General features: G+C 38.8%; 2 protein-coding genes across 3 annotated transcripts in view; one reads left to right on the forward strand and one right to left on the reverse strand.

Moving 5' to 3' along the window:
* Positions 1-724: 724 nt before the first annotated feature.
* On the reverse strand, positions 725-9,154 carry LOC133653849 (N-glycosylase/DNA lyase-like). Of its 2 annotated transcripts, XM_062053601.1 has the most exons (8): positions 8,944-9,154; positions 7,563-7,903; positions 7,305-7,484; positions 6,974-7,152; positions 6,752-6,899; positions 6,609-6,658; positions 6,442-6,534; positions 725-1,890 (listed from the first exon to the last, which is right to left on the reverse strand). In XM_062053601.1, exons 1-8 carry the CDS (start codon positions 9,051-9,053, stop codon positions 1,885-1,887), a joined length of 1,107 nt encoding a protein of 368 aa, XP_061909585.1. In that variant the 5' UTR covers positions 9,054-9,154; the 3' UTR covers positions 725-1,884. The 2 variants fall into 2 exon arrangements, with proteins under 2 accessions (XP_061909585.1, XP_061909584.1); XM_062053600.1 differs by lacking the exon at positions 725-1,890 and having other exon boundaries at positions 1,899-6,534.
* A 756-nt stretch (positions 9,155-9,910) lies between these two features.
* LOC133653850 (glutamine--tRNA ligase-like) overlaps positions 9,911-12,378 on the forward strand; it is a 29,370-nt gene continuing 26,902 nt past the window's right edge. Inside the window, exons 1-3 of the mRNA XM_062053602.1 lie at positions 9,911-10,133; positions 10,448-10,598; positions 12,205-12,314. Of these exons, the coding sequence (XP_061909586.1) occupies positions 10,023-10,133; positions 10,448-10,598; positions 12,205-12,314 (372 nt within the window). The 5' untranslated portion in view covers positions 9,911-10,022. The remainder of the gene's footprint in view (positions 10,134-10,447; positions 10,599-12,204; positions 12,315-12,378) is intronic.

Consider the following 12,378-nt stretch of genomic DNA (forward strand, 5'->3'; position numbering starts at 1 on the left):
CCTTTTATTGTGGGCAGCATAAGGTACACCTGATAATCATGCTGGTTAATTAGCATCTCGATATGCCACACCTGCAAGTTGGGATGAATTATTTTGGCAAAGAAGAAATGCTCACTAACACAGATTCAGACAGATTTGTGAACAATATATAAGAGTAATATGTCTTTTGTGTTTATCGTATACGTTTTAGATCTTTGAGTTCAACTCGTGAAAAATGGGAGCAAAAACAAAAGTGTTGTGTTTATATTTTTGTTCAGTGTACATACATACACATGTTATCTCGCCCTCACAGTCATGGTGGGTTATATTACATCCAGCTGAATGGAGGACCAGAAGCAAGAGTACTACATAAAACATCAAGGACAAATATTAAAGACAACAACAAAAATAAAGGACACAAATAGGAAACTAATGATGATGCAGTCTACTACTACATCAAAAATAATTGTTTTTAGGATCAAAACAATAGCACCATTAAATCCGAAAACAAACATGTCAGCCATTCATTTCAACAGCAGAAGTATCTATGCTAACTACTACAACATGAAGCTTTTCTTTTAACAACTAAACAAACCTTTCCAAGTGATCGCTATCTCAGAAACATGGATTGATGCTAAAAATGTAATCCATAGTAATCTGGAAAAATACGAACTGAATTAGATCAACAGAAACATCAAGAGAGGAGGAGTAGTGGCATACATGATGAAGGATCTCAACTACCAAGTGGTGAAAAACATGTCATTTAGTTTTGATAATATTTTGCAATGTATAACGATTGAAATCTGTCACAAAAGAGCAAAAATATATTGGTCAGCTGTACATAAAAACATCTGTTAAGTTTTGAAATGTTAGTTAAGGCACATGTGTCAAACTCAAGGCCCGAGGGACAAATCTGGCCCACAAAAAACCTCAAAATGTGTGTCAATAAGGCATTTCACCATTTTTTTTATTTTGACCGAAAAAATATATATATCACATGAAAGTGCAGTTCTTCTAAACTTCATATTATGTGATGTAAAAAGCTATTCCAAGCATTTTTCTGTCTTTGAAACCCTTTTTGAAATGTATTCTACAATGGTTGAACTTTAATATCCGCTTTTCACCTTGACTTTTGATTGTAAAGGTATTTTTTTCATCAGTTTGTTGGCATACAGTATGATAGTAATCAAATAAAAGGGGCACTTTGATGATAATATCATCTGGTGATTATACATATGGTTTCACAGTTACAAGTGGCCCATTGAAGGCAGCCGTATTTGTGACGTAGTTACCGATGAAAATGAGTTTGACATACTTGGTTCAAGGCAATCTTTACTGAAATCCTTAAAAAAAAAGTAATTTTCTTATGTAGGGACTTCAACATTGACCTTTTGAATCCCAATAAGCAAAATACCATAGATACAATGTATAGTATGAGTTTTTGACCTAAAATTACAAGATTTGCAGGATAATATATAAGAATATACTGATATAAATCACAATTTAAACAACTATTTATTAATGAGATCTTTATTGATTATTTTTAACTTAACTTAATTGTTTTAAAATTGAGCCGAGGAATTGAAAAAATGTGTTAGAAATGAGTATTAAAACGGGTAGGACTACATAAGCTTTGCTTCTTTTTATTCCGTTTCGGACATGTTGTGATGAAAAACTGTAAATATGTGATTTACCACATTATAACTGTATGCACGGTCGAAATAAATTAGAACCATTATCATGTATTTCTACCACCCTTGCCCAAGAATATAGTGAATACATTCCAACTTGTCATTTAAACTGATCTTGGTATAGGAGCTGTGAAGTTCAGCGCTGGAACAGACGGTACTGGCTCTTCCTCAGCTTCTGCAAGGCACTGAACGTTCATCATTTGCCAGCCAAGCCTTAGTTCTATCAGATGGAAGAAAGTGTTAATCACCTTCGGGAAATAAACTTAGCTTTTTATCTAGAACAGCCAAAAACTTCATCTGCCAACATCAACTTCTCAACTCAACTATTTATGTCTGTGGTTGTCTAGACATCCAAAAACTAATTTTTCCCAACTGCCGCCCCCCAAAACAGACTTCCATGAGGACCGGCTACAAAAGTATTGGTTTTCACCAGTTATACCACATTCAACGTGAATCAACATATAGCTGAATAGTTTCCCCATCTTAGGCAACCTATCCCACACTGTAATACACCTGGTGATATTCCATCCATCCATTTTCTACCGCTTGTCCCTTTCGGGACAAGGAGCCTGTCTTCAGCAGTAAAAACAGCCATTCTAGAAGTTGGATGGTGAATGCTTAAACCATTTATGGTGATTTCAGTGGACTAAACCCAATGCACCATCCATCCATTTTCTACCGTTTGTCCCTTTTGGGGTCACGGGGGGTGCTGGAGCCTATCTCAACTGCATTCAGGGTACACCCTGGACAAGTCTCCACCTCATCACAGGGCCAACCCAGATAGACAGACAACATTCACACTCACATTCACACACTAGGGCCAATTTAGTGTTGCCAATCAACCTATCCCCAGGTGCATGTCTTTGGAGGTGGGAGGAAGCCGGAGTACCCGGAGGGAACCTACGCAGTCACGGGGAGAACATGCAAACTCCACACAGAAAGATCCCGAGCCCGGGATTTAACTCAGGACTAATGTACCAATAATCTTAAATGGACAAATAATGAGAATTGTATCTTGGGGCAGACAAAACACTGCATTCCTACTCACACAACAAATTGTTGCGCCCCCTGGTGCCTCTATAAAGTAAATCATCCCACAAAGAAAAAGATGAGCAGAAATCCTCTCAGATTGGGACAAAACACAAGCTGAGACCCATCACTTACATAACACAGTGTTATGTGTTTGGCCGAGACTTGTGGTCTTTCCTCTTAAATTCATGTGCTCACCTACACCCGACATGCACCAACCCCCCGTCGCCTTTTTTTGTTTCAATTTTGCTGCTCTCTTGATGCTCTTCTAACAGTGCTGTTGTTTTTCGGCCTCACTCTGCCCTAAAGCAGGGCCCCAGCCTGCATCCAGCTTAACTGGAGTGAGCATGAACGCTGACTCACATGTTTATTAACACACATGGCTGCACACTCTTCCACAAATAAACAACGCCTATGGTTGTACAACATAAAGATGAAACACGCAGTTGCATGTGATGCAACTGACGCCCTGGAGCCTGAATTTTACATTACATGTAGTATAATAATTCAGTAAAATTATGCCACATTTTACATTATGTATGTCCACACAGTATATTGTTATTGTGACAAACACCAAAGCACTGGCAAGAGGCTGTAAAGAGACTAGCTGGCCTACAGCGGGCTTCACCGTTTTCTACATATCCTACAATGCATTGCCTGTGGCCATATCGGTAGGCTTTGCTTGTAAACACGCTCATTGTTGCTGATCATTCATCCAGTGATACTCATAATGCCGACGATGTGTGTGATTGTCAACTGCCACAATCGAAGTGGGAGAGATAAATCGTTTCTGGACAGAGGGAAGCAGCTGAACAGAAGAGTGAATAGCAAATCAACCAAATCAGATGTGACATACAATGAACAACTATGTGTTTGTTTGGAATATTTCATTTCAGGTAATTAATATTTTTTTTATTTAACCATTATTTAATAAGGAAAAAAATCCCATTGAGATTAAAAACCTCTTTTTCAAGGGAGTCGTGGCCAAGAGGCAGCAAAGTTACACATTACAATTACATTCACATTACACATTAAAATGACAGGATAGACATCAAGTAAAACAGTTACAGATAACTGAGGCTGCTTCTAATTATCTCAGTTTAGATTTAAAAAGCATTTAAGGACCAAAATTCAGTTAGCTTCCAGTCTCTTTGTAACATGTTCCAAGCACAAGGAGCTGCATAGACAAACACTTTTTTCCCCAGCTCAGTGCGAGCAAAAGGGACAGAGAGCAACAGCTGATCGTTGGATCTCAGAGCATAAGAGTCCGTACATCTGTGTGTAATCAATGTACAAATGTAATCGGGCAATAGTCCTAGAAGAGTCTTGTAAATAAAAGTGTATCAATGACACTGTCTCCTAGTGGACCGAGAAGGCCATCCCACCCGAGAGTACAAGTCACAGTGGTGTGTCATGGCTCTACAGTTTGTGATGAACCTCAAAGAAACATGGTAAACAGAGTCGACCCTCTGAAGACAGGAACGAGTAGCATTCATATAAAAAAAGATCACAAGTAATCTAGTACAGATAAAAATGTGGCAGAGATCACACCAAAAGAAAAACATCTCTTAATGAAGAAAAAAAACAATTTAAGTTTTTGTTTTTTCACCAGTTTATCAATAAAATGTTTAAAAGTGAGAGAGTCATCAGTTACAATACCAAAGTAATTATATTCATGCACCACTTCTGACATTCCCTTCAAGAGTGTATGTTCTGACAGTCCAATGAGAAACAGTCTGCCTTTTAAAATAGTGTCGTCTACTGTGTCAAACGCTTTGGAGATAATAATAATAAAAAGTGAGGCACAGTACTGTTTTTATCAAGCACTACAATGATGTAATTAACTACCTTCATTTAGGCAGTGACAGTGCTGTGCTGTTTCCTGAATCTTGATTGATATTTAGAAATACATTTTATTTGAATAGATTAACTCTTTCAACTGATCAAAAACAAGAGATTCCAGAATTTTTGACAAGACACATACATTTGATATTGGCCTATAATTAGAAAGAACTGCTGGATCACCTCCCTTTAATAAAGGGAGGACAAAAGCAGATTTCCAAACTGATGGACTGTCTTTGTTTTTAATTGAAAGTGTCTCTGTTGTAAAATCAGCGGCCTGCTTTAACAAATAAGGCTCAATCAAGTCAGGTCCAGGACGCTTTCTGTGGTCTAATGTTTTTAGGGCTTTATGCACTTCAAGACTAGTAAAAGGAGCAACATTAAAAGAATCTCCAGAAAACATGGGAGATTCTGTACAAGGAGTCCCCATAATTGTCCCTTTTGAGTCAAATAGAGAACCAGAGCATACAAAATGCTGGTTAAAACAATTCAAGACTTCAGTTTCATCATAAACTGGCACTGATTCTTTAAGTACAAATGTAGGAAAAGTTGCTGTGTTTTACTACAATTTTGTAAGCAGAAACAAATTTAAAAAAGGATAGCTCCACTTTGCGTTAACTTGATGTGCTTGGTCGAAAAACTTTGGTAGTACTGTAGTTGTATTGTATCCGGACTGTGGCCTCCACATAAAACTAAAGTGATACAACATGAGAACAACATTCTCCCAACCCTGCCTTACAGTCACTGTGTGTTGACATGACCTAAGATTAGTTATCCGTGATTATCGTTCTAGGTTTTCAAACTTGGGTCAGATCATTTCTGCAGTGTATGACTCTCGCCTTGACAAAACAATGTCTACCAATTTTATACGGATAAACACAAATGTCACAAACCCATTTACACAGAAAACGGTCATAGTTTTCTCAAATATTATAATTTTCAAAGTCCTTCAAGGTTTAAAATGGGCTTGGTTGAAAAACTGAGTAGTTCACTAAGTGCGGGTATGAAACATTGGGGAAGATGTTGTGATCTCTACTCCACTCAGAGTTGTCGATCGGGTAAGGATCCTCACATTCAATTACAGCTGTTTTCTCCTTATAACGAAAAGGGACTTACCTAATGACTCACAGTATTTGTCCATCGTATCAAAGCCGATACAATTTTTTTTTCCACTGAATAGTTCGGAAATTTCACGCGTAGTGCTATCGTAAACAATGACTCTTGGTGAACAAAGCCTACCGATATTGTGAGTTACTTTACCTAAATCCGAATCCGTCTATAAACAAGTGGACACTTTGCAGCCACTAAATTAAATCGAAACAAAGACACTGACAAAACACGACGTACGCATTAGTGACATCGTTATGTTAGATAAGAACATGAAACCCAAGATGGCATAGATACTGACAGACCACATCCCCCCCAGTAAACTCTGCAACTTGCTCCTAATTTGCTCTAACAATAGACTGAACAAAGCCAATGACCCATATTTGACATTAAAAACATGCAAAGAAATACAGTAGAGCATATTTAAGTGCATACTGCCACCAAGAGGCCACTGCTGACTGCAGTGGAGTTATCTGGCTTTACACTTGGATTTTGAAATTTCAGTAGCTGTGTGTGATCATGTGGCGATACAGCAGCGTAAAAGCTATTTCATGTATATCTAAAAAAAAAAGTTACCGCAGTGCGGAATTTCTAAATTCATGGAAAATTAGACACAGAAGGGTTTACATAGAAACTAATTTGTTTTCAAAATATCATGACAGGTTAACTAATACCATAAATGTACATTGTAGAAAAGTATGTTATACTACCTGCTCAACTGTCCCTTATTTAGTTTCTGTTTGACAACAGTTGCATTTTTTACAGTCTTATTATTTGGTTTCTTGCATGTTACCATGATTTCACCGTCTGACTCATTCTTTGGCCTCTTCAAATTAGGTCTTTCTTTCAGCTTTTGGAATTTCTTGAGATCCGCACAGAACAAAACCTAAACAATGGAAAGACTTATAATATTGTGGACAAGCAGCACGCAGACAGATGTTCAACAATGGACACACTTACAGATTGTGCCCAACCAGCATAAGGACCCCACAGCTTCCGGAAGAAATCCCCTGTTGTAAAAGTAAAAGTAAATATTATCTTTAACGTGTATGACCTGTGTAGACACTTTCAACATTTGAGTGATAAAATGCATAGACAAAAACCTATGTCTTTGTGAAGTTTTTCTGTGATGCTTTTTGGTTCATTGACAGCAATGTATTTGTAATCACGCTTGGCAATCTGCCACACATGTGTATCAATTGGCACTGCATCAGCCTTATCAAGGGACATCAGACATACACAATCTGCCACCTGCAGAATGACACGAAGCACAAGTTATTTTTTTAGAATATCACTACAGAGCAACTTGTCATTTGCTGCTTTACCTTAGTGCCCACTCCGGGAAGGGTACGCAAGGAATCACGGGCCTCCACATATGGCACACTACGTAGACCTTCAAGCCATTCGGGACCATGGTTGTCCAAAATCTGCTTTGCACTTTGTTGCAGGAACCGAGCTCTGTATCCAAAACCAAGCTCCCTGAGACATGCTTCGACACTGCCATCTGCAATTTACACAATTATGTTATTGCTATGTTTACATAGGGAAAATACAGTACAAAGTAACACTTTAAAATTTGAGGCAACTGCACCAAAAGTAAGCTCTTTTAGTATTTCCTGTATGATAGATGAACACCAATAACAACTTGTACTGCACCTGCTAATGCAGACAGAGAAGGGAAGTTGTAGTAGGAGGTTTGATCCAGTTGACAGAGTAGGTTACCCCTGGCCTGACAGAGCCTCTCCACCATGCCTTGGATACGAGAGATGTGGTTGTTGGAGGTGCAAATGAAGGAAAATAGGCATTCAGTCGGGTCCTGGCGGAGCATCCGCACACCTGTAGAAAAAAAGTGTAAAGATTCTCTTTAATTTTGGACAGTTGGATTCACACGATTGCAGGCAAGCACTCACTGACCGGTGAAGATGTCTGCGATTTGCTTGAAGTGGGGGTCTGCTGCTGCCCATTTCCTATACAGATCGTTCAGATTCACATTCAGCTGGAAGTAATCTCTCAGCATTACCTCTTCCTCTGTATCATTCTGTACGGTTACAGCCACTGACTCCTCCTCTTCTTTCTTAACAACTCCTCTAAATCTAATCTGTGACTTGTTTTCCTCATTTGGTCCAACTCCTGTATCCATGTGCCTGTCATTTCTTTGGTAAACATGGTACCACAAATGATCTTCTGTTTGGGTTAGAATCCACACTCGTCCTCCTATCACTCCAGTCCAGTGGTCTTCTGATGTCTCTCTCCAACTGTGGGAATATATGGGTGCAATATTCTTAATAACGGTAATGTATTCTGGTGTTGTGAGTTTGCATGTAGACTGCCAGATATGTGTGCTTTACAGTACACAACACTTGCAACAGAGGTGTGGATTTCTGTCAATTATGTTATTCTCAAGCCATCACCAAACTAAATAACGTACTAAAAACAAGCCCTGTGCAATCAATTTAAGACTTTAGTTTTTTTAAATACAGAAATGGCCTATTTTCACTGCATATTTTTGGCACTATTTGCTTGCATGAATGTGTGTAGTGTGGATGTTAAGTATAAATGAAAATAATATTTTTTTAAGTATTTATTGATTTTATATATTAGTTATTTTGGGTTTCACCTTTAAATTACATTTCAATGTATTTATTTTAAGACTGTCAAATGATATATATTTTAAATCAGATTAGTCACATTTTGGAATTTGAATTAAGGATAATTGATCATAGGTTATATCATAGGTTGCATAATACAAACATTTGCAGAAGAAAAAAGAGCCTAATATTACAAAAGCAATAGTATTGTCAGAATGTCATCCAGGAACGCTTTGAAACGTTTTACTTGAATTAATTACATTTATTAGCGCAAAACTTGGCAACAGATGTATCTAAAGTTCTTTCAGGCTGTATTTAAGAGTGAAATTTGCCATTGAGCACACCAGTCGGTCTTTCCTCACTTATTTCTTTACAAACGTATGCATTGATCTGTTCACTGACCGTATAACGGTTAAGGCAAACTAGTTTGTACGGTCAAAATAAAGTACATGATTAATCTAAGTGTGTACATGATTAATGCCATTTTTTGTGATTAATCACATTTTGACAGCCCTCATTATTTACAATGACAATAAAGGAACATATGTATGCATCTACAACAGTGCAATAACCACTACAGAAACACTGTCTGGCAAGGCTAATTTATTGCGACCAAAACCAAAGTTTTTTTGCAAAAAGTATGTACGGTACCGCATAATTTCTCCATTGTGAGATCAATAAAAGTCTAGCCTATTTTACAAGCTTACCGGAAGGATTGCCCACAAGCAAGAGTTAAATCTAGACGCAACTCTGACTTTTTACAGGCTATAGATCTCCACGTTTTTACTCCCGATGACAGAACTGCATGCCGAGACATAACTTAAGGTAATTATTGACATGCATGTATCTCCAGTGTGACTTCTAATACCATCCTATTTTACAACCACTGAACCGGAACTTATGCTACCAACCCGGACGTTATCACCGTGCCTTCTTCTTCTTCTTTTTCTTCTTCTTAAAGGTAATGATTATTTATGTATTTAAGAATTTGTTTACTTACTTATGGTATACTTATTTATTTATTCACTGTTCTGTTACAAACAGAAAACGAAGAAATTGGATAAAACTGATATGATATGAAAAGGGGTAGGATTAAATAAGCTCTGCTTCTTCCTACTCCTTTTCGGACGTGCTGTATTGAAACAACTGCAAATGTGGGATGCATTACATTGTAATTGTATTGTATGCATGTTCGAAATAAACTGAAACTGAACGGAACTGAACTGAACATGTGTTTGTTTATTTGATCAAAAACGGCCACACAACTAACAAAAATATTCGGGTACTGAATTTGTAGATATTGAAATAATAATAATAAATAGATAATAATAAATAAGAAATACATTTAATACATTATTAAATAGTCAACCTGATCCAATATTTCGAGGCTCTGTTGGACAATTGACAGGTGTCAACCCAAACGTTGTGACTTTATTTATTATTTACTTATTACTAATTATACAAGAATGTGATGATGTAATTATATAATGTGTTTCGGTCCTAAAAATTAAAAAGTCGAAAATGACAAACTGATGCAATATTTTTCCGATCTTGTCAACACAATCGTTGTGATTGGCTAGACTCCTTTTAGTAGGCGGGTCTTCATCTACACTATTAGATGATTGGATGATGCGATCAGATTCCCCTCAGTTCCAATTGGCTCATATTTTTACTCCTACTTTCCCCATGAAGTGAACAGGAAGTCCGCCTCTCCTTGGCAGCGGCGGTCGTGTGTGGCGGCGGTGGCGTGCGTGTGTTCACCCGAACCTGTTAAAACATTGGAAAAATGGCCGATACGACGACTCTCTTCGCTTCCATTGGGCTCAGTGAGCAGAAGGTCAAAGAAACGCTGAAAAACGAAGCGCTCAGTTCTGCCCTGAAGAACGCAATTACTCAGGTTTGACTCCACGTCTTACTGGTGATATCCCAACAGGGGCAGCTGTGACAGCCACACATTCTAATCATTCCACGTGTCGAAAAAAAGTTTTGTATTCAACCTTTACTCGTTGAGAGACATATCACTACTTTGCTCGTTTGCCTTACAACTGTAGATAGTGAATTGGGGTCGCTGTACTTTCATTTTCACTATGACCACTTCAGGGTCAACATAATTAAATGACTGGACTGCTGAAACTTACAACATTTGTCAATAATAGTAACACCTAAATGAGTTATTCATTATTTCTGTTCTGCTTTAACCTATTTCCCAAGGCTACCAGTGTTGGTGGAGCAACAGGAGTGGACAAAGCTGTGGGGACATTGTTGTACAGCTTGGCTTCTCGACTCAAAGACCCAAAACGTCTTGGTTTCCTCGCAGAAATTATAGCTCAGCGCAAAATATGCACCGAGCAACAACTTGCAGGTAATTCTTTACATTTTGGACATGCTGCAACGCCCCTCCCGTAGGAATGAGTCACCCAAACCTGGTATTTTATGAGTAGTTATATAGCATTCTCTTAATAATTAATTAATAATCAGTCAGATTGATCAGTCCACATTAACTTATTGCATGCAATATATAGAAAGTTTTGCTATGTGCACAATTTAATCAGTTAAAGGCCTACTGAAATGAGATTTTCTTATTTAAACGGGGATAGCAGATCCATTCTATGTGTCATACTTGATCATTTCGCGATATTGCCATATTTTTGCTGAAAGGATTTAGTAGAGAACATCGACGATAAAGTTCGCAACTTTTGGTCGCTGATAAAAAAAGCCCTGCCTGTACCGGAAGTAGCGTGACGTCACAGGTTGAAGAGCTCCTCACATCTGCACATTGTTTACACCAGTAGCGAGAGCGTTTCGGACAGAGAAAGCGACGATTTCCCCATTAATTTGAGCGAGGATGAAAGGTTTGTGGATGAGGAAAGTGACAGTGAAGGATTAGAGTGCAGTGCAGGACGCCAGGACGTATCTTTTTTCGCTCTGACCGTAACTTAGGTAAAAGGGCTCATTGGATTCCACACTTTCTCCTTTTTCTATTGTGGATCCCAGATTTGTATTTTAAACCACCTCGGATACTATATCCTCTTGAAAATGAGAGTCGAGAACGCGAAATAGACATTCACAGTGACTTTTATCTCCACGACAATACATCGGTGAAGCACTTTAGCTTCGGAGCTAACGTTAGGGCATCGTGCTTAACTGCTGATAGAAACAGAAGAAACATGCCCCTGACTGGAAGGATAGACAGAAGATCAACAATACTACTATTACTTCTACTATCAGGAGACACCGAACCAAACCCTGGACCTGTAACCACACGGTTAATGCTGTCCAGCCTGGCGAAGCCTAGCAATGCTGTTGCTAACGACGCCATTGAAGCTAACTTAGCTATGGGACCTCGACAGAGCTATGCTAAAAACATTAGCTCTCCACCTACGCCAGCCCTCATCTGCTCATCGCCACCCGTGCTCACCTGCGTTCCAGCGATCAACGGCGCGACGAAGGACTTCACCCGATCATCGGTGCAGTCGGCGGCTAGCGTCGGATAGCGCGTCTGCTATCCAACTCAAAGTCCTCCTGATTGTGTTGCTGTAGCCAGCCGCTAATATACCGATCCCACCTACATCTTTCTTCTTTGCTGTCTCCATTGTTCATTAAACAAATTGCAAAAGATTCACCAACACAGATGTCTAGAATACTGTGGAATTTTGCGATGAAAACAGAGCTGTTTGTATTGGGACACAATTGTGTCCCAATACTTCCGCTCAATCTGTGACGTCACGCGCAAACATCATCATACCGAGACGTTTTCAGCCGGATATTTCCCGAGAAATTTAAAATTGCACTTTATAAGTTAACCCGGCCGCATTGGCATGTGTTGCAATGTTAAGATTTCATCATTGATATATAAACTATCAGACTGCGTGGTCGGCAGTAGTGGGTTTCAGTAGGCCTTTAAGTCTTAAACCACATGCTTCACATTTCACTGTATTCATTCTTAAACAAAATTCCTAAATCCACAGCTGCTTTGGAATTTGTGAAGAGTCACCCCCAGGATCCCCTCAACCAGAGGGAGTTTGATGAGGCCTGTGGAGTGGGTGTGGTTATAACGCCAGAGCAGATTGAAGATGCAGTAAGTACACGTCTACTTTACAAGGTTTAAGGCATGCAATGTGTAGTGACAGCACATTGCTGTG

Source organism: Entelurus aequoreus, linkage group LG07 (genome assembly GCF_033978785.1).
Source record: "Entelurus aequoreus isolate RoL-2023_Sb linkage group LG07, RoL_Eaeq_v1.1, whole genome shotgun sequence".
Taxonomy (NCBI): Eukaryota; Metazoa; Chordata; class Actinopteri; order Syngnathiformes; family Syngnathidae; genus Entelurus; species Entelurus aequoreus.

Coding starts and splice junctions, on each gene's coding strand:
- LOC133653849 (XM_062053600.1), bottom strand. CDS start 9,053: ATGTCTCGGCATGCAGTTCTGTCATCGGGAGTAAAAACGTGGAGATCT. Junction 7,904..8,943: donor GCTTGTGGGCAATCCTTCCG/GTAAGCTTGTAA, acceptor ATATTCCCACAG/TTGGAGAGAGACATCAGAAG. Junction 6,535..6,608: donor ATGCTGGTTGGGCACAATCT/GTAAGTGTGTCC, acceptor TCCATTGTTTAG/GTTTTGTTCTGTGCGGATCT.